A 22,007-nucleotide genomic window follows, 5' to 3' on the forward strand; every position below is an offset into this window, starting at 1 on the left:
CGGGATTCGAGTTGACAGAGATCATAGCAGTGAGCGGGCACATGCTGGATCCATGAACAGTCTGATCAAACTAACTCATCTGAGTCTCACAGGCAGCCAAAGCAACTGTTAACACTCTTATTTCACTGGAAACACACGATCTGCGGCCTCGTGCCTTCGACCAAATCACAGCTTTAATAATACAAAGTACAACAGCACTCCCTCTCGTGTGATATTGCTAAGTATAGTGCTAAGCCTACAGCTGGTGGCTGATCCATGACGGTTTGGGCTTGAAGCGTACAAAGGCAGGTGCGAACCACTGAATACCTTACCTCTGCTCTCTAAGTGGCCTCTGTGCAACATAAGCTGTGTCAGTCCGGGCTGGAAGTGGATAAAGGTGAATGAGGGGAAATGGAAGCTACTAATAAAATGCAGCCATTGTTTAAGTTGACCTTTTTCTGGTGGCTTCTGTAGCCTTTGGCACTTCACACTTTAAAGTGTTACACAGCTTTGGTAAATGTGCATCACTTCAGCCACAGTTCAACTTTTTTGTACAAATAGCCATCTTTTTATTTTCAATTTGAATTCTAGATATTTCATATGAACATGTTAATTTAACATGATCAAATACTGTCTGTTGTCACATGCTCATCTTAGTGAGACAGTGAAGACTGGAGATGTCAGGACTGTGTGACACGAAGACATAATGTGCCTACATTCTGTCTAATCCTGTTTGTCTCTGAGGACGATCAGAGGCTGACTATTAAGAGACTTTGGCGTTACTCATAAAAGCTGCTGTCATGTTTGCCAGTATTTGCTGTCGTCAGATGTGTTCTTTTCTAACTTAAAAAGAGAAATTTATGACTGTATTTCTGTCATTTGCCTACTTGAACTGGAGGTTAGACCAAGCAGTAAAAAGAAGTTTGAGATGGAGCTGAACACTATCTCTATATAATATTTATACCATATCAGATCATAAGCTGGTGATGGATCATTTATCATGCCTTTTCCTGATCATAAAGCCTTTGGTGCAGCTCATTAAACTAAACTGTTACACTGGCAGCAGTACCAGTAACAGATCAGTCTTAGTAAACTAATTTCTCATGTTTTTTCAGGTCAAATAAATTTTCATTTTTTTACGCCTCAGGGCCCGGCACAGTCTTGGCCCGGGCCATTATGTTTTCAGGCTGTCCATCCATCTATGCTATTCTCAAGAAAGCAATATCTCAAGCAGGACTTTAAGGAATTTCTTTTTCAAGATTTTTGGGGGTTAGGGCTTGATTTTTTATGCCTTTATTTGATAGGACAGATGTAGTGTGAAAGGGGGAAGAGAGAGGGGAATGACATGCAGCAAAGGGCCTCGGACGGAATCGAACCCACGACCACCCACAGCCGCAGCAAGGACACAGCCCCTGCACAAGGGGCGCCCCCTCCACCAGGTGAGCTACTGAGCGCCCTGACTTTTTTCTCATTTCTTCAAATTTGGCACAAATGTCCACTTGGACTCAAGGATAAACGAATTAAAATTTGTTGGTCAAAGCTCAAGATCACTTTGACCTTGTATCTCATTCTCGTAAACGTGATAACCCAATTTTCCTCAAATTTGGCACAAACGTCCACTTGGACTTAAGAATGAATTGATTTGATTTTGGTAGTCGAAAGTCACTGTGACCTCATAAAACATGATTTTGGCCATAACTCAAGAATTCATAGGATAATTATGACAAAATTCGACACAAATATTTAATAAGAGGGTGCTCAGTAGGATAGTGGGTTGGGTGGGCGCCCCATGTACAAAGCAAAGTCCTTGCTGCAGTAGCCGCAGGTTCGCTTCCAGCCCGTGGCCTTTTGCTGCATGTCATCCCCCCTCTTATTTCCATTTATGCTTACACCGTCTTGTCAAATAATGGCAAAAAAGCCAAAAATAGTAAACAATCAAACAAATGTTTAATGGGATATAATGATGAAATGATGACATTTTTATCCAAAAGGTCATAGGTCAACCTCACTGTGACATCATATTGTTCTGCAAGCACTTTACTGGCAGTTAATCAATGTCATAACTCAGGAGCAGAAGGGAAGATGTTTGGGCGGATACTGAAGTGGTGACACTTATCTTGGGTGTCAACCTTGAAACTGTGCTCATTGTATAGATCTTCGTTGCTGCCTCGTTAAACGTATGTGAAGAATCTATGTTTTTACAGACATGCCTGTAAACGGAAACCTAACAGGTTTACGGAGGCAGTAACTCTAGTTCTGTTAATTAAACATGCAAGTCAGGCCAAGAGTGCAGAATAAAATGCTGTTACAACAACAAATACAAACAAAATAAACAGGCTAAGACAAGGGTCACACACTAAAAACTGCAGATCATTTTTTCTCCAGATGCTCTGCAGAACTGCCCCCACAAAGAAAATAAAAACACTCATTTGTCAACAACTGGCATGCTTTCACCTCGTATCACCCTCCTCCTACATATTCATGTTGAAGAGAGGCTGAAACATGATGAGTCACACTTGTCTGACTTGAATTAGCTAAAAGAGGCTTTTCTATCCAACTTTAAATGTCAACACAGTTATCAGGGTAATGGTAGACAAAGTAAATTACAGATTTTTGGTTATATATAGTTTAAAGAGAGGGAAATTACATCTTCTGTCAGTTTGAAGGATGACAACAGCCTCCAGAAGGTGCTGCTCAGACTGAGTGGCTGCAGCTCTCAATTACATTACATCCCATTTGATAGTTTCACATTACAAAGTTAGTCCTGTGTAGAAAACCATACGGCGGTATTTATTTAGAAAAACATCTGTTCAGCGCTGTGGTTGGCCAATTCAAATCGGTGATGGATAGTTATCAGTTTTTATGTTGCAAATGCAGCCGATTGCACAGAATTTTAAAACTCTTGGTCTTAAAACCACAGATTTGATATTAAGGATGACACTATATGAAAGCGCAGTTACTGCGTTTTATTTGTATTAATTTCGTTACAATATATTTGTAATCTAAATGTGGATAAAAAAAGTCTGCACCACTCACTACTTTTTGTTGGCCTATATTTAACTTGGTATTATTTGATTAAAGACTCCTTTATAATTTGTTTAGAACTCAAAATTCAAAGTTTCGGACTAAGGGACTTGACTTGGGACGTAAGAGCAAAGGTTTTAGCCTTGAGACTTGCAAAACAGCTGGTCTCATCTCTGTCTTTTTAACAACAGCTCTACAAGTGCCATTTTAAAAGTCGACTGTAAAAAGCATAGACATATTATACGTAGACGCCACACTGACTGTGTTGGCCCGTTGCTGTGATACGTGTAATAAGTGTGATAAGTGTCCGCCAAATTGGATGTGGCAGGTCTGCCCTGTCAACAAATACAAGTAGACATATCTAACATTTACATTTAGCTGATTTTGATTAATCATTTTATATTCAATTATGTATATTCATTTAAGTACTTGTGATGACCAGCATCGTCAAAAATATGAACAAAGTCTGCAAATCAAAATAAGACACTGCAACTGGCAGTGAGTCTGCTTTCTTTTCTTTCAACAGTGAAGTGATATACACCATGACAGAAAATTATAAACCCTTATTCTATTGTATACAATAACATTAAAGAAGTAAACTTGCAGTAGGCTACCATTATAAATATGCACAATATATTGTGCAAGTCAGTTGTCCATATTTTGTTGATCAGCATCATATGAGTTGTTTATTTTATATTATTGGTTATTAAACTTGATTTGAAGTAAATGCAATTTATAACAGCAACAAAAAGCAAAGAATGAATAACCATACAAACATGCAATGCCAGGGGTTAATAAAAAAGTTTGACAAATACAAACTAAAAATAGAGCAGTACGAATAAAAAAATAGATAAAAAAAATAAAGTATATGTTAAGATTATATTTGTTGCATATAGGTAGGACGCTCTACTAATTGTGATAGGCTAAGTCAAAATTAGACTAATAATATCGTCAATATATAGTCCTTTAAGGACAGTAAGGAGACGTTTTTCTGGACACTATTTGTCAATATATACAAAACAAAACGGGATAAGAGCTAAAACCCTTGTTAAATACTTGTCCTGAACAGCCTTTTTAGTTTCTCTTAAACCTGGCGCATTGCTGCTACATCCAATATGGCGGCGACGTACGAGGCGTCTAGTATATATATCTATGCACTAGCTTACGGCATCGTGTAAGCTAGTACGTTATGCCAGCTACTCTTACATGTAGGCATACATTTATCTATGTTTCCATTTATTTTGTAACCCAAAAATTACATCTTTTGACAGTCGCTTGGTGGTACAAGTGTGATGCCGATGCTAAAAGTAACGTTACGTTGCTACGTCTTCAGGTTTCATATTAGCATACCTGGTGGTTTGCAGTGAAGTATCCAGGCCTCTTTCGTCCTTTTTTGACGACCGTTTATAATGTAACACAAATGTCATTTATGGAAATATGTTCCTCCTTGCGTTGTAAAGTTAGTAAAGACGACCGTTAACGTAGGCTAATTTACGGTTAACGTGTTTAACCGCTGAAGAGCACCTGAGAGGCGGACTGATACCGGCAGTTAAAAGTCCCAGACCTGACACAGGAAACGCCTCCTGTCCAATCAAATTGCTTGGTCGGAACTAACTTTTTCTTTTTTATTCATTTTTTAATTTATTTTTTTTTTATCATTTAATAATGTTTTTTATTTATATTTTCATATGTTTTTGTATCATTATTATTGACCAATTAATAATGTTACTTTATCTGTTTTAATAGATATTAATAATTATTGTTGACTGATAAATATCATTATATTTTTGTCATCATTTCATTATTATTGGTCAGTTACTGTAGTTTTTGTATAGTTTTGTATCATTATTATTCATAGCTTGTTTCTTTATATTTTATAGTTTTTGTCATTGTTGCAATTAATATTTTTTTATTTCATTAATATTTTCATTTTTGATCAATTCATGTTTCTGTTTTTATATATATTTTTTTATTAATCATTATTGATCAATTAATGATGTTAATTCTTATTTTTTATTACTAATTAATTAATGATGTTTCTTTGTTTTTATTTTTAATCATTAGTATTGATCAGTTAATTATATTTATATGTTTTGTACTTTTTTAATCATTATTTTTGTGTTTATTATTATTATTAATAGTAGTAGTGGTAGAGGTAGTAGTAACAGGTCCTCCTGTATGTCAGAGAATGTTCTGTTTGGCTAAAAATGAAAGAAAGTTGAAATATATAATGACATAAATTACATGATAAAACTAAACTGTACATCCTCACACTAACTGCTGAGTACTTTCCAGTCATCAAGATGCAAAATTAAACGAAAGAGATCCCTAAAAATGACAAAATGCTATACATGACTCATTTTTGTTGACAATTTTATTCAAAAAGTTTCATGTTCCCTTTAAAAACTTCAGGCATTTCTGTCAGTACTAAAGCTTGCAGAGCATCATGTTTTCTAGGAGTAAAAGATAAGATACAGTTAATCAGTAACTTTGGCAAAAACACCACAACAGGCAGAGAGCTCTGTACAAAACTAAAGGAAAAACACCATTGTATGCAATAAAAAACCTCTAAATCCCAACAATACCTCCTCTGATCACATTCAAAAAGACAGAAGTCCCTTCATCAGAAATAACCAATTCTCACAGGGAGGCAGAGAGTGTTTTTAGTAGAGCGTGCGTAGATAGACAGGAGTGTAAAATATGAAGAAGCAACTACAGTTATGAGCCAGATGTGTCCTCGACAAAGATTTTAACTCATAATGTGGAGCAGTGATGTCCTGAGGTCACACAGAAAGAGGCACTAAGAGTTTCCTATTCCATCTTTTTTTTCAAGCTTCAGAATGAGTCCTCCTTTTCTTTGCGTCAAGACAAGAAGAAGCATTGTGCGTTACTGTGAGCCACTGTTTTCTTATTTTATGCACCAGCTCTCTCAAAAAACAGATTTTGAGTCACTGCAAGCGCTGAATACCACAACATCTTAGCTGAATATTTAAGTGTAAGGAGTGTAAGTTATAGAGGTCGCACTTATATTTGATATGCTGTTTGTTTGTGCGGCTATAAATTATTTTATTCATTTAGATCTTCAATCAAATGCAGATAAAACAAAAAGTACAGCACTGAAAAGAGTAGACAACTTGACAATTCAACACTTAAGAGGTCGTAGAGAATAACAGTGCCTTTTCATCAGTAATGGGGGACAGAGACTTACTGACATTTATAACATAAAAGAAATAAAGAAACAAAAAAGCTAAAAGGCGAGAATCATTGGCAACGTTTCTGAACGTGGACACGCGACACCACAGCAGCATATTGAGAGAGAGACATCACACGTCCTGGACGTTCATGGCCTCCTGTGGCCAGCTGTATGTGTCCAGAGTGAAGGAGTCGTAATCTGGACTGTAGATGTGAGACAGCACAAACGCCTCCTTGTCTTTAGGCTCCGGATACAGCGAAGCCATGTTGTGTTTGTATGCATAGTTGACAATCTGACAGAGAAAGACAAAGATCAACAAAAAATAATGATACTTGTATTTTAAGGCCCTGAAAACATATTTTTTTTACACTTGGCTGCTGTGACGGGATCAAACATGAACACAAGATTTTCTACCGAAGTTTAAGTTACAGTGGGTATTTTTATGAATATACTTTTTTTGGTCATATTTGCTTAAACTGTTGCTGCATTCTGAAAGAAGTACATGAAACAGGCACTGTTAGTTCAATATTCACAACTCCATACTATTTACTATGTTAGAAAAAGAGTAAGTACATTCATATACATGGTGTGTCAAATACAGAAGGCCAAAAATACCACTGTGTTTTACTGCATTTGGTCAGATTTTGCAGTATGCAAGCCAGCTTGCTTTTATGGCCGTTCTGACCGACAATCCTCTGCGCAGTGGAAGATATGTATTCAGAAATATTTTAATGTTCTGTTTAGCTGTTAAATGAGAACACAGTTACATATTTCGTTGTGAGGAAGAGAACGATTTCTCACCTTCACTGCGATCTTGAAGGACACCTCTCTTATGGAGTTGAGAGGAGGATAGAGTCGTCCCTCAGCCAGATGCTCCTCTGTTACCATGTCCGCTATCGCCTGAAGCAGTAAAGTTAATTCAAAGTAGAAGGAAAGAGCGTTACTGACTGAGAAAGCGACTTTAATATTCTATAAATATGAAAAGGGGAGATAAATCCTTACTGGCTGAAGTTCACTCTATAAGTGTCATTTTACAAAAAGTATTTTGTTTCAGAAAACATGTCCTCATAAATATATGTTAATTTGTCATTAATAAGGGGTCATTAAACCTCTGAAAACTGATATCTGTTCTTCAGAAAGAAATATGTATTAAAATGGTTCGGATGTAACTTTAAACCTCTGTCTCATTTAGTATAAATAAGGTGTAAACAGACTTTTGAGAAGCATTCAATTAATTAGATTTTTTTCTTTTTAATTACCAATTATTTTAAGATTTTATGAGGCAAAGTCAGAAAAAAAATACTCCTTCAAATTGAAATATTAATTTAAGACATTTTAATGCCAATTAAGACTTTATTTTAGACGTTTTAAGGATCTGCAGGAACCCTGGGTGTAAATACTCAGCCATTGTGCTGACTGCTTATTTCACTCTGATATGTCTTTTAGCATATAAAAAAAAAACATAACGTAAACATGTTAACAAGGTTGATTTTCACTGGAAAGAGTCTTCAGTAAGCAATATTTACCTCTGCTGTGGTGAGGAAGATGTCGTCAGTTATGTGGCGCACTCCACAAGCAATAACACCCAAAGCCACTCCAGGGAAGACGTAGGCGTTGTTTCCCTGGCCGGGGAAGAAGGTGCGTCCATCAGCCAGCGTCACCTTGTTGAACGGACTTCCACTGGCAAAGATGCCCCGGCCCTGAAGAAGAACAGAGAGGAAGAGGAGGGTACAGAGGAAATGTAAGACCCTTCTGCGGGGATGACAGAGAGGGTGTTTGATAAAACAAAAACTGGTGATGTTTTTTTTGCCACTGAGGCGCTTTAGAGAAACATTTCTGTAGTACCATTATTGTACAGTAGATGTCAACAGAAAACGATGATGATTACTGTGCATTCTGACAAGAAATTAGATCACATTAAATTTTCTTTGCCATCTTAATTATGCACTTTCATGTATAAATAAAGATGAACTCATGTTTTCTCTTCAAAAGACAAAAAAACTGCAAGCCGGTGCAAGTCAGTAATAAATAGCAGAATAAAAATAAGTTAATAAAAGTCATAAATAATTAAATAAAAGACATAATTGGAGAATTTTAAAAAATCTATCAAGTGCATTATTGCGGGCACATGAAGGGCCTCTTTCAGTGTGTCCATCAGGTGCATAGTTTTTTATTCTTGTTCCAGTGTAAGCTCTGGCAAGAATCCAACAAAAGATCTTCATCAGACATTTTTCTGGTAATATACTGGTAAAACTAGTGCATGCTCCCATAAAAATTTATTTGATTACCTCCAAAGGAAATCCAATAAATTTTATGGGAGCATGCACAAGTGTGAGGACTTTATTTGTTCTTTCACATCGGTTTTTGCTCAGTCCAGCACCTAGTTTTTATCACTTTTGGATGTGTGTGCTGCTTGAACTTTTCTCTAATTTGTTTTTTAACAAAAAAAAGATGTTACTACTTATTTTGATATTTTACAATGCAACATCCGTCAAAAAAAAAAAAAAAAAAATTATAAAAACCTACTTCTCATGTTCCAAAAAATTTAAAGACTTTTGAAAGATTGACTTAAGACAATCAAATAACAACTGAGGCCTTATTTTTGGATTAACGAGTTCAATGCCCTGTGAGACTTATTAAGGACCAGCGGGAGCTGTTTGTAATCTAAAGTGAGGCAGGTTGTTACCTCTGTGAGCTTGTAGCACTGCTCCGCTGTGCACTCCGCCTTGCTGGTGGGATTACTCAGAGCGAAGATGATTGGCCTCTCGTTGAAGGCCGCCATGTCTTTGATAATCTTCTCAGTGAATGCTCCTGGGATGGCTGCCACTCCTTCATGTTCGGGAAACAGAGCAAACAGAGTCCATCAACACACGACATAAATCAACAAGCTGCAGTGAGACAGTGGGGACATGTGGACATGTCATTTGTAGGATTCAGACCAGCGTGGGTTAATTAATGTCAGGCAAGAGATCACAATCTCCAAATTGTAGTTTAGAAACCTGCAGATCTATTTCTAATATAATTATTGTATGGTCATTTTTTCTTTAATATTAAAATACAGAAATAATGCTGACATGTTTTCACAGTTTAGATTAAAAATCTGAGAATACCTCGCGATTCATCTCACATGCAGTGTTTGAATTTAGACCCATAACATCCACATCTAAAATCTTTATGTTATCCTTTATGAATTAGTTGATTTGGAGTCAATTACCAAATTGTTATTGTGCTGATCAAAGCTGAAGAGACACAACTTCACCTTTAAAAAGTTTCTTTGTTTTTCCACAACTGATCAGGAATGACCATAAATGGATAAAAACAAACGAGTTATTATCATTTTTAAAAATTTTTTTTTTAATTTTAACATCATTGAAAACCACACAGCGACCTTCCAGGCAGACTCACCTACGATGGCGGTGGGTTTGATGGTTTGCACCACCTCCTCCAGCGTCTTAATGTGCGGGTGATCATGAGCGAACTCCTCCTTCTCGTGGTTAAGATGACCTCGTCCCTAAAAATGTGTAAAATTGTGGTGTTATTTGCACACAGGGGATATCTGGGAAGGCTGAGTGAGTGGCAGACACACACATTACCTTCACAATGAGACCTTTGGAGTCCACCATCCAGATCCTCTTGGCAGCTTCTTCTCTGCTTACTCCTTCTTTGGCCATCGCCATCATGAGCAGGTGAGCGATTCCCAGAGCAGCCTGAAAAAAAAAGAGGATAATTCTCCGTTGACCTCAGCTAGTTTTAAATCTGTCATCTGAGTAGAGTCTCATATTTTAGGGATTACAGACCGTCATTTTTATTTATCTTAGTGATCAAAATCTCCTCACCTCGCCTGCTCCCTGGAAAACAACGGTGTGGTCTAAGAGTTTGTTCTTAGTGATCTTCAGAGCAGCTAAGATCCCTGCAACAGCTACTGAGGCCGTGCCTGTAAAGAAAAAAAAACACCTGAGATGATTCACTGGAATAACGAGATTTAAAATGGCAGCGCTACGGCAAACCCCTTTAACAATAAAAAGTTCAGCTGTCTGGCACAAATGAGTTTTTACTGATGAAAATGAGTGTTTGACATGCAAAAATGTCATTTTGAAAGGAAAAAAATGTTCATTTAAAATATCTGTGAAACAAGTTTGATATGTTACAAATAAGGTTATAACGGTAAGAGATTTTTCATGGTAAAATAACTGTCTCAGAAAATATTGCGAATCCACAGTAACAGAGTATAACAGAATTATCATCATTATCAGTCAGAATTACCCTTAAAGGAATGAAAACAGGAGTGTTAGTTTTGGTTAAATTAATTTTTTATCTCTATAATTAAGCACTTTTGTGTTATATTTTATGGTTATAATATTTACTGTCATTTTCTACTGTTGTAGTTTAGTATTTATGTGTTTTCTTTTATTTTTTGTCCATAATGTCATCCTAAAACCTGCTACCAGTTACCAGCGGGCTCCAGCAGAGGGAGACCTCACTTTCTCCCTGCACTCATTACACACATGATCTGAAGAAAGTTTGTCTTCCTGCACTTTAAATGCAAAAAAAAGAAGATTTTTCAGGGCCTTTACATCAGCAGGTTTTAAGAAATCCACAGGATCATCTCTGAAGTGAACAACTTAACTAACTTTAACGGTGCTTTTACTACACTGCCACATACTCAGAAAGTGCAACAAACAGACAAAGCCATGAACGAGGTGATCTTGCTGATGTTCTTCAGATCTGCATTGAATCTTTAAATTTCCCCGTCAGTGTGCTTCAGATGCATTTAAGCATTCACTGACCCGAAAAGTTACAGTTAGTAACTTTTATAAAAAGTCTTAACAGAATGAACTGTGTCAGTATTCATGATCAGACACATGGTGGTGCTATGGATCATGTTATTCCAAGGTTAAGGTCACTTATATCTCAGTGAGGGTCATTTAAGGCTCTGGATAGTAACTGACTATCGGGTAAGTAATACCATTTGAAAACTTCCTTCTGAGAGTGTGGTACAGGGTTTAAAAAAACAGAACAGAATAGAAAATAACAACAGAAAAATAACAGAAGAAAAAAAAACTTATTTTCCTGTAACGCTCTTTCCTTGTACTTTGAATTTTTAAACTTATTTTCTTACGCTGTTTGAGCTCCAAGCATCAATGAGTTGGTAAAAAAACAGTAAATATTCAGCACCAGGATGTTTCGTTAGCCTGCCAAGCACTCACACTGGAGCAGCGTCAGCTGTTAGCACGAGTTTTGAGCTGGAATTTGGCAGAAAAAAAGCAGCAGTGTGTGTGTAACTGTTGGAGTGGAGCTGTTGAATCGAGTTTTTGCATGTGTTGGTTTTACTGCTTTTTAATTTTTTTTTTTTTTTAATGCCAACCACATGCCTGAATTATTTAACCAGTTAATTAAGTCTAAGTTAATTTTAGGTCCTAGTGGCATATGTTTCCATTTACGAATTTGCACAATTCTCTTGCAACAGATGGCGGTGAGAAAACAAATTCATCATTGAAAATAAAAACGGGTGCTTGAAAAAGTTCTTGAAAGTCTTTGAATTTGACTTGGCTCTGTCTGTACAAACCCTGGTGGTGTTACTGTGCAGGGATGGTCACGCAGAACGTTTAGACGGTATAAAGTCAAACTGTTATTTTTGTGTATTCTAATGCAAAACATTGCAAATATTATTACATTATTAATGTTATTATGTAAATATTATGTGTAAAAAGCTACAGTTATCTCTCTGACTGCCTCACAGAGGCTGTGAGTGTTACGGTACCCTGGATGTCGTCATTGAAGGTGCAATATCGATTCCTGTATTTGTTGAGGATGCGAAAGGCGTTGCTGTTGGCGAAATCCTCAAACTGTATCAGACAGTTCATCCCGTACCTGCAGACCGAAAGAGTAACCGAGTCAGACATAAGCAGTCGCTAAAACATATTTTAATCATCTTTGTTGCCACTCACTTGTCTGTCACGGCCTGCATGAACTCGTCGACCAGCTCATCGTACTCCTTTCCTCTGATTCTCTTGTGCTTCAACCCTATGTACAGGGGGTCATCGAGCAGCGTCTGGACCAATCAGGCAATCAGTCAGAGAAAACTTTTTTATCATTTTCTGATATGGACACAATCAGGTAATGACTGATAAGAGGCACATAAGCTGCACCAGCTTGTAAAACCTCACCACAGCCGCCCTGCAGCTCTGTGACCAAACACACCTGGTTGTCAGTGCCGACGTCCAGCAGCACAGGGAGACACTGCTGCGGCCGAACACCGCCGCAGGCTGTGTAGAGCGCCAGCTTCCCAACAGGAATGCCCATACCGTAGCTCCCCAGGTCGCCCAGGCCGAGGATACGCTCCCCGTCTGTCACCACAATGGCCTACAGGAGAACACGTATTAGTTACAGATATATCTTACACCGGTAATTTCTAATAGGTAGCTTTCTCTGTGTGTGTGTGTGTGTGTGTGTGTGTGTGTGTGTGTGTGTACCTTTATGTCTTCTTCAGGCCAGGAGTTGAGCATGGTGGCAATGTGGCCTCGATCATGGATGGTGATGAAGAGTCCTCTGTAAACAGGTTAAGTTTCAATTATAAAGGCAGAAGGATTGATTCATTTTTATGAGTAGTACTGTAGCAGTATTGATTGTTTTTATACCAGTTTCCTGCATGCCAGGGGTTTCCATTCACAGCAGTTATTAAAATCAACCATCAGACACTTGAAACTTGCCTAAGAAAGGGAGTCTGTCCAGCCTTAAAAGGATAGTTCAACCCAAAATTTTAAAAAAATACATATATATTTCCTGTTATGTGTAGTGCCATTTATCAGTCTTTTTTGGTGTGAGTTGCAGAGTGTTGGAGATATCGGCTGAGATGTTTGCCTTCTCTCTGATTTAATGGAACAAGACGGCACTCAGCTTTTGGTGCTTAAAGCCCCAAAAACAGAAATGAAAAAAAAATGTAATAGCAATGTCTCTTTCCAGAAATCATGGCCCAGTTACTGTTGTGTGCACTTGTGAGCAGTTTCCCTCTGCCAGGACAGTTCAGCAGAGAGAAAAATAGTTCCTACATGAAACTGTTTAGAACAAAGTCTGTGGATTTTGCGAATAACCGGGTCATGATTTCTGGAGAGAGGCTTAGACATCTTTGGGGTCAATATCTCACAACAAAACAATCTAGACTGACAAACAGCACTACAGGTAAGAGTAAAGATAATGATTTTAGGGAGAACTGTCTCAGAAGGATCACCACCATGCAGAAGGAAATGTGCATCTACTCATGTACAAGATGCCTGTGACGGTGTGAGATGTAAACATTGATTACGTCCTCCTCTGCTGAGCTGTAACATTAATTAGCTCAGTGGTACCAGGTGAGCTAGCAGTAGCTGCATGTTTCCTTAAACGCTGTGATACAGTTGACGGGTATAGTTTGAATAACAAACCCAAACCAATTTTAAGTTGCACCAAGTTTAATTGCCAGAGGTAAAATTTATGGAAATTAAACTGACTTAAAAACTGTGGACAGGAATATCAAGTTTCTATTATTTGCTCTTCCTGGATCAGAAAAGGTCCCTCAAAGAGGCATTAAAACAAATGTAAGAAACAAACAATACTTAAGCAAATAGTGTCGCTGCGCAGCTGCAGGTATAGCTGTGAATAATCTTACCGTGGTCTCCTGAAGGCGAGTCCGTACTGTTGACAGGCCAGGCCGACAGTGGGGGTGTACACGATGGGCATGAACTCCTCGATGTCAGAGGTGAGCAAGCGGTAAAACAACTTCTCGTTCCTGTCCTGCAGCGTCATCAGCAGGATGTACCTGACATGGAAAAAGCCATCAGAACTTGAAAGCATGATGTTTGCTTTAAGAATATTCACTGTAACTATGCCAAAAATATTTCTGCATAATTATCATCGATGAAAAAGAAGAAATTCTTCAAAAACAAGATGATGAAAGCCACATGTCACGACTGATTACATTTCTACGGATGGAAATGTCTCCCGATACACCACTTTGGTCCCGTATAAACTCTCTCGACAACTACTGGATGCACTGGCATTAGATTTTAGATGACATTAATCATTTCCAAATGATGAATTGTGATAATAATAATAGTGAGAGAGAGAGGAGGTGGAATGAGATGCAATGAAATCAAAACAGGGATGCTGCAGTTATATGATTGGGTGTCTTAACCTCTGGGCCAGTGGATGCTTTACAAGTCCTTGACATGACACGAGATAAACTTTTAATCAATTCCCGGAAGACAAGAACAGAAGCCGATGTGCCAGCAACAGATGTCACATGCTCAAGAAGATTTAAACCAAACAAGTGGGACAGCCCGATTGGCTGAGCTTATTCAACATCTGTATTCCTGAACAGCACTTCAGCATGCTTCATTGTTAAAAAGCTGTGCCCTCACTTGTCCAGAGGATTGACGCGTGTCTCATAGCTCTTCATGACACGCAGCACCTGCACATCCTGAGACAGGAAGCAGGGCGGCAGCAGGCCGTGGATGCCCAGCTGTAAGCGCTCTTCCAAAGTGAATGCCATTCCCTGCAGAGAGGAAGAGAAGAGTTTACACAACGCCCTGAAAGAGTTCGCACAGGGTGAAGTCCACAATCCAAGCAAGAAGCTGCAGTGACTCATGTGTTAGTCACCACAGTCTGGTTATGACTCATACCCGCGCCCAAATACAGTGGTCTTTTTGATGTCTTCTCTGAATTATGAATTAGCTCCCATTTTGTACTGCTACTAGGGCGACTTTGAAAAGTGCAACAAATGTTTTAGTAACTTGGGGCAGTCAACATCACAAGGCTTTTATTTTGGTGAGCAGCTCTGAACACTTCTGCCTTCTGGTTATGGTCAGCGCTCCTCTGCCTAAACGCTGGCATGCTTTCCACAGAGTGATTTGAGGGGAGTGTGAGGTTTAATCTATTTATTCTGTCCAATAGTGTTGGAGCCTGAACTCACTCCCCTGTCAGCTCCGCTTCTCTCACCTTGTCTCCGCAGCGTCAGTCTCTGTTTCCTCTTGATTCTTGCACGGCAGAGGAAACGCTGACCTACATGAGGATAAACCGGCCTCCTAGGGTCCGTTTGTGTTCGGCGACTGTGGGTCTGTGAATTTTTCTGCCCACACACCCCTGTTTTGCTAAATTATTCATGCTGGAGTCGAGTGTGAAATGTGATAGTTGATTAGATGTTTGGTTGCTAACAGTCCGCTCATCTTTAAATCATAATGTTGACAGTTGTTCAGTTGTTCCACGAGCTGCATGCTTTCCACTGAAAAGTATTTTGATGAGAACAGCTCAACAGCTGAACTGCACTTCACTGTAGAGCTGCAAGCAACAGCCCGCACAACAATGGGCCTGCCTGCTAGAGGTCAAAAGGAGATACCTTAAATACCAAACCAGATTAAAGGGGCACTTCATACCAAAAATCAAAGCTACTTATTTTACCTTTTACCTTTAGTGCTGCTTATCAGTATAAATTGTTGCAGTGTGAGTTGCAGATTGCTGGTGATATTGGCCATAAAGTTGTCTGCCTTCTCTTCAGTATAATGGAAATATATGGCACTCTGCTTGTGGAACTCAAAGTGCCCAAAAAGCAGAAAAAGCATTTAACTACATAGCCTGCTTACCTACTTATGGTAGAAGCACAAATACCAAGGAACAATAATCAAATCCTTCCCAAAAAATAAAAAAATTTACAAGTCTATAAAATTGTTCATGAAAAAACATGCCACTTCTGGAGCGCTGCTGGTGTGGTGTGGTGCTGTGCAGATGAAAAAAGCCATACAGGGCCGCAGCCAGAACACAGCAAGCCGGGCCTGCTGGAGATGTTCGTCCCCTTACAGTCAAGATGGCAGTGAAGCTAATAAAAACGGGGGTTTATCATGTAATGCAGGTGCTCCGGTCCAAATCAAAACCAAACTTTTCTATGAATGTCAGCTTTTGAGCCACAACAATGCCAAAATGTGCCCTAAAAAAGTTGTTGAGGCTTGTCGTTTTTAAGCCGAGCTGATTTACGGAAAACTTGCGGCCCCTACCAGCTGGTTACAGGAGTGAGGATTCAGCACTCAGTGATGTTTAAAAACAGTCAATAAAACAAGTTTTTCAACTATTGTGAACGACCGCACTAATATCAGATCTTTGGACATACAGACATAAATGTGCACACAAAGTATGAGGCTGACTGGTCCAGTAGTTTGTGAGATTAGCAACAGACAGACAGATACACACACACGTGATCAAACACATGATCCCCTCCAAGCTTATGCCTCGGGGAGAGAACTATTTTCTTTCCACTAAACGACACCTGCAAACCGAATCACCACACTGGAGGAAGTGTGCATCTACTCATGGACTCGAAAGTATAGTCTAGTTCAAAGTCTATTTCCATCAAGAGAAGAGGGACATCTCTACGGACGATATGTCCAACACGCCACCACAACACTCTGGACTGACAAAGAATACAACAGGGAAGACTTTTGGTTGAACTGTGCCTTTAAGTCTTAGACAAGAAGAGAAAATATCAGTGTTCAAGGCAAATTTTAAAAAAACAAATCTAACACCATAAATGTGGCTTTTTTTACACGTACATGCTGATCACAAACGTATCTGCATGACTGTGAACGTGGCCGAAGTGGCAGATTAACGGAGTTAAACTAAACCCATTAGAGCGAGCAGGTTAAGTAAACCCATTAAGGTGAGTCTCCTAACTAGCAGCTGTGATTAAAGGAGAGAGTGAAACTGCATGTGAGAGGGAGAAGTATGAACTGCTTAACCTTATTAATCCAAACTTTATCATGGATTACTCTGAAGTTACAATATAATAGCAGCACAGATGATGCCACGTGTTTCATTTATATGGTTATGAGCTGATTATGTATGACATTTAAGAGGTCACTGTGATCTGTTTGGCAGGTTTACAGAATCAAAAGTCTTATTAACAAGGCCTTTGTCAATAAATACAGTCAAGGTTCTCACACATTTCTTAGGGAAAAAATGTCAAAACTTTTCCATGAGTTTTCAAGGGCCTATAATAATATTTTGTTTCCTCTTTTCCTGCTTGCCCAGCATTTTTCAAACATATCAGATTCAAACTCTATTTAGACATTAATCATCAATAAAGAGAGAGACGCAATGGAAAAATGGAGAAATGTCCATGGTGATAAGCAAAAAACAACAGGTTACAAAATGTTACGTTGGTAGCTACAGAAATTAAATCTGCATTTTTGTTACCTCATAGTTATCCACTTAAGATTATTGTAACAAAATGTCTAGGACTTTTGCAAAACTTTTTAATGTTTTTTTTTTTTTTTTTTTAATTCCAGGACTTTTCCAGGTTTCCCATGACCATGGGAACCCTGCACAGTTAATACTGTATATGCAGTGGACTAGCATTACACACAATGACCTGTGTGATATTTACAAAATGTGTATAAATGTGAAGAAAGAGTTATTATAATTCTCAGCCCTTTGCTGCATGTCTTCCCTCCTTTTACTCTTAAGTCTATCCAACCAAATGAAGCCCAAAAAGCCTAAAAAAAGAAAAAAAAGAAAAAAGAAAATATACATATATATATATATATATATAAAAAGACAATTTTTCATCCAAGCAGGCTTAAACTTGCTGACCGTTTCCTCTGTCTTAATCATTGAGTCAGCGTGTAACTGCTGACAGGGCATCAGGAACTGTGACCGACCTCCTATCAGCCCAAATCACAGCAATATACTCAGCTAAAGTGTACGTGTGTGTCCTGCTGCTCACAGAGCGAATGAGGCAGAGAAAAGAATTCCCCTTTCCCTTTTTACTTTTAGGAAAAAATGCAGTGAAACTACTGATGAGTCATTTGGTGGATGTTTGTTTTAGACCAGTTCTGCAACTGCAGCATCTCTTGGAAGAGATTTTTTCTCTTTCTAACTTAAAAAAAAAGCACTTCCAAACAGTGATTGCAGAAGCATTAACATTATTCTGTGCTTATGTGATACTACTGTGACACTCTAAAATCAACATGTTTTGGGGGATTCAAAGAGAGACACACATATTGGAGGAGTCGACAGGGAGACTGTTCACAGCTCCAGATATGGGCGTTTAACCACTCGGCTGTCTCCCTTAGATATGAGCTGTGGCATTCATGTGGCACCTCTGTGCTGTAGTATGTAGTACTAACATGGTAGTCTGTGTTTATAAATGCTCCACCATCATACAACATGGTATGCGGGAGTGTCTTTACGTTATCATTGGACACGGTCATGTGAACACAGCAGCAGCAGCACAGGATAGGTTTGCATGTAACTGTACATCTTCATGCGCTTTATGACACATTGAATAAAAATATCAAGAATGTTGAGTGTTATGTTTTTTTTCTTAGTAGTGTTTATATATCACTTCCCATTAAAAACACCATATGCATGTGTTTTGTTGCAGCATATCCAAAGCACATTCCCAAGTACTGTATGTTGCTAACATTGACCATAAAATGTAGCAGGCATTCAGAGATGCTAAAATATAAATAAGATTTGATGAGACCTTTTGCATCGTCTGTGAACGAGGTAATTTATAATATACATGTGAAGACTAGATGCCACATAATTCACATAATAGGAGTTTTCAAAAAACAAGAAAATTATCTGAAATAATTTTGATAATTGAGTAATTATCAAGTATAAGATAAAATAACAATTCACTACTTGCAGCATCTCAGATACTTTTTTTCTTATTTGTCTGTCTTTTAAGATAATAAACTGAATATATTTGGGTTTAGTCTGTTGGTCAGTGAAAACAACACAATTGAGGACTTTTGGCACTTGTGAGGGCCCAATTTTCAGCATCAAACTCTGGATATCGTGCATTCTGGTGAATTTTTATGCACCAGTGTGTCGATTTCCTGCATCAGTTTATGGTATATATTATTTTTTAATTTTGACAAAATAAAATTCCTCTGCCTTTTTTCATGCTTTTGGGGGGAGGCAAATGCACACGTTCCCTAAATATTGAGGAAGACCTTTCTTTGTAGAGTGAAAGGATAATTGCTAAAATATTTGCAGATGTTTGTTACATAAAAACTACACTTAAAAATGCACTAGAAATAGCTTTTCTTGTACAATCGAAGGCATTTTTAAGTCGTGTTTACTTCATAACTGATAGCAAAACACAATATTTGTGTGTGTGTGTGTGTGTGTGGTTTTATTATATGAAGCACTTAGTGTCACCGTTCATTTGTATTAAAAGTGCTGAACAAATAAAGTCTTATTGATTGATTGATTGATTGATTGATTGATTGATTGAATGTGCTCCCGGTGACTGACAAGAAAACACACATCAGTGCTGCTCACCTTATTGAGATGGGGGTTTCTGGTGATGTCGTAGCCCCTCTTCTTGGTGCTCACACTGGCCTTGCGGTTCGTCCCGGAGTGGCAGACCCGCACAGCCTGCAGAGAGGCCGGCATTACCCCGGCTGGGTGACCCGGAGAGCCGGCGAAGACCCTCATCCCGCCCGCTGCAGCCGTGCGCCTGCACAGGGACAGAGCGGCTCTTCCTGGGAGGGAGTTCATGCTGCCTGCAGAAAACAACATGCAGTGGGTGTCAGTGAAACCCTGCCGAGTGTACAAGTCACCTTACAGGTCAGAAAAAAGGACGCTCGACCTAAAAACGTCACACACACCAAGAATAATACAAGTTATTCCTGTAAACAACTTGCTCTAGCTTTACACAAGCTGAGTCACGGCGGCCGTTAGTGCGAATATAAATAAGACTGATAGCTCATAAATATTATAGCCGATGTGTTCAGTGTATTCATATTAAAGTCATGCCGTGGGCTACTACATCAGCTTGACTAGCTTTTGTTAGCTGTCCGCTGTTTTTCTCACAATTTGCTGTTTTCTTTATGGGGATTCTGCGCCGCTGCTAATGCTAACTAGCGCGGAGCTAATATTCCGTTAGCCTCACCTGGAAACGGTGAGAAGCTGCTGAGCCTCTGACTTCAATCTTCATAGGAGGCGCGTCTTTGTCCCGGTGGTCGCGTTACCGATCCGTTATCAGTGGATGTTGTGCTGAGGATCGACAGCTAACAGCTGATCCAGGATCCTTTGACATTGACAGTCCAGTTTCCCCTCCGGAGCCTCCAATCAGACGGCAGCACGGCGGGCTCAGAGGCGGCGCTACACCTCCCCCCTGCTCCTCATTACCGTGATTTAGTAAACACAAGCTCCATCTGCAGCCTCAACATCTGCGCTCAACATGCATAATGCACATTCACTGTCTTTGAATATATCTCATGATTTAGTCAGTTTTATATTACTATTATTTTTATATTACTATTATTATTATTATTATTATTATTTTACCTAATATTCTTTGTTCTGTTATCCTTTTATTTACATTTTATATACTATTTAGAGTATTTAATATATATATATATATAAATATATATTTATATATAAATATATATAGATATATATATATATATATATATATATACATGAAATCTTTTATCTGTAGGTTTTTCCTGCTTTACTTATGGTAGTGTTTCCTCAGTTTCTGGTTTTAATTAGTTTATTTTAGTGCAGTTGCAGTTGTGTTACAGTTTTGCCTGTTTGATTTTATTTACGTGTTTATTTGACGGGGACATATGCATGAAACATTGCTTCATAGGAAATACAAAGTAGATGCTATGAAGAAGTACTACACTAATTAAGTTTAACTGATAAACTGATAATGACTGCATTGGTACTACAATTGCTGCAATGTTAAAATTTAATACTGTATTCTGTTTTATAAACACACAGCAGTGGAAAAAAACAGACATTTTTTCAATTCTTAGTCATGCACACACACCGCTGAACTCAGTCTGTACAGTCTGCAGAGCATAATAGCCTCTGGTTCCCCCTGCTGTCAGAAAAGCTTCTCTACTCCACTGGTTCCAAACCTGCACCTCTCAAACATTATTAGAGGTCACCAAAAGCAATAATGAGGTCATGAGGCCTTCTTTAATTTTAGGAAGTGTAAGGAAACTCTTTTTAAAAACATACGGGATGCCTACATCTCAAGTATTTTATTGATTCTGTGGAGAAACCTAAATAAAATTGTTATTTCCAAAGTTTAAAATATTATTAAAGATATACTGTAAACTTTGTGATCAAATGTTTGTAAAGATTTAAGATACAAGGTCTGTAAGGGAGTCAACAAAGCACATTTTGGTGTAATGTTTGCCTGTATGTTCTCTTCTCTTCCACCTGCAACTGTCAAAAAACCCCATTAAGTATGTATGATCGTTTAAACAACTAAATTAATAAATACATAAATATGATACAGACAAAATTGTATACAAAGAACTCACCTCTGTTACCATATCCCAGGAAACAATCTGCTCAAAATCAATCAAAGCACACATTTTACTCAAACTTCCTGCAATTAATGTATTCACTGTTTCAATTATTTGTACAGGTCATCAGTTTTTCTGTATTGTTATTGTTATGCATTGAATATTATATGAAATATCCATAAAATATGTCACTTAGTCAGGTTTCATCCATTTTTTCAATGATAGAAAATGAGTTTCTTAGGAAAAAGCCACTGCTCTACACTCTGTGGTGAATCTTAGATGTTATTATACATTCATGCCTGGTTTAACCTGTTTTGTGGCCCCTGCGGGCAAAAAGTTGCTGTTGTTCCCTCAAGTTCATACCAAGTACACACAGCACACCATACACGGCAGCTTCACTGTATTTATGCCGCGGGACACAGGAGTATTACTGCAATAGGCCTTCTGCACATATAGATTATATATACTTTCTTGGGAGACTAAGACTCAAAATACTAAATGACACCTAA

The 22,007-nt window shown here is 38.3% G+C and overlaps 1 protein-coding gene across 1 annotated transcript; it reads right to left on the reverse strand.

The window, feature by feature from the left end:
• Window positions 1-5,359: 5,359 nt before the first annotated feature.
• me3 (malic enzyme 3, NADP(+)-dependent, mitochondrial) lies at window positions 5,360-20,294 on the reverse strand. The gene is made up of 15 exons (XM_042494978.2): window positions 20,124-20,294; window positions 19,511-19,734; window positions 14,593-14,726; window positions 13,842-13,991; window positions 12,670-12,745; window positions 12,398-12,559; window positions 12,145-12,248; window positions 11,958-12,067; window positions 10,033-10,130; window positions 9,790-9,903; window positions 9,602-9,707; window positions 8,883-9,025; window positions 7,723-7,896; window positions 6,998-7,096; window positions 5,360-6,488 (listed from the first exon to the last, which is right to left on the reverse strand). Exons 2-15 carry the CDS (start codon window positions 19,727-19,729, stop codon window positions 6,327-6,329), a joined length of 1,851 nt encoding a protein of 616 aa, XP_042350912.1. The 5' UTR covers window positions 19,730-19,734; window positions 20,124-20,294; the 3' UTR covers window positions 5,360-6,326.
• Between the last annotated feature and the right edge of the window lie 1,713 nt (window positions 20,295-22,007).

Source organism: Plectropomus leopardus, chromosome 10 (genome assembly GCF_026936395.1).
Source record: "Plectropomus leopardus strain MGB_pleo_1.0 chromosome 10, ASM2693639v1, whole genome shotgun sequence".
In the NCBI taxonomy this organism is placed as follows: Eukaryota; Metazoa; Chordata; class Actinopteri; order Perciformes; family Serranidae; genus Plectropomus; species Plectropomus leopardus.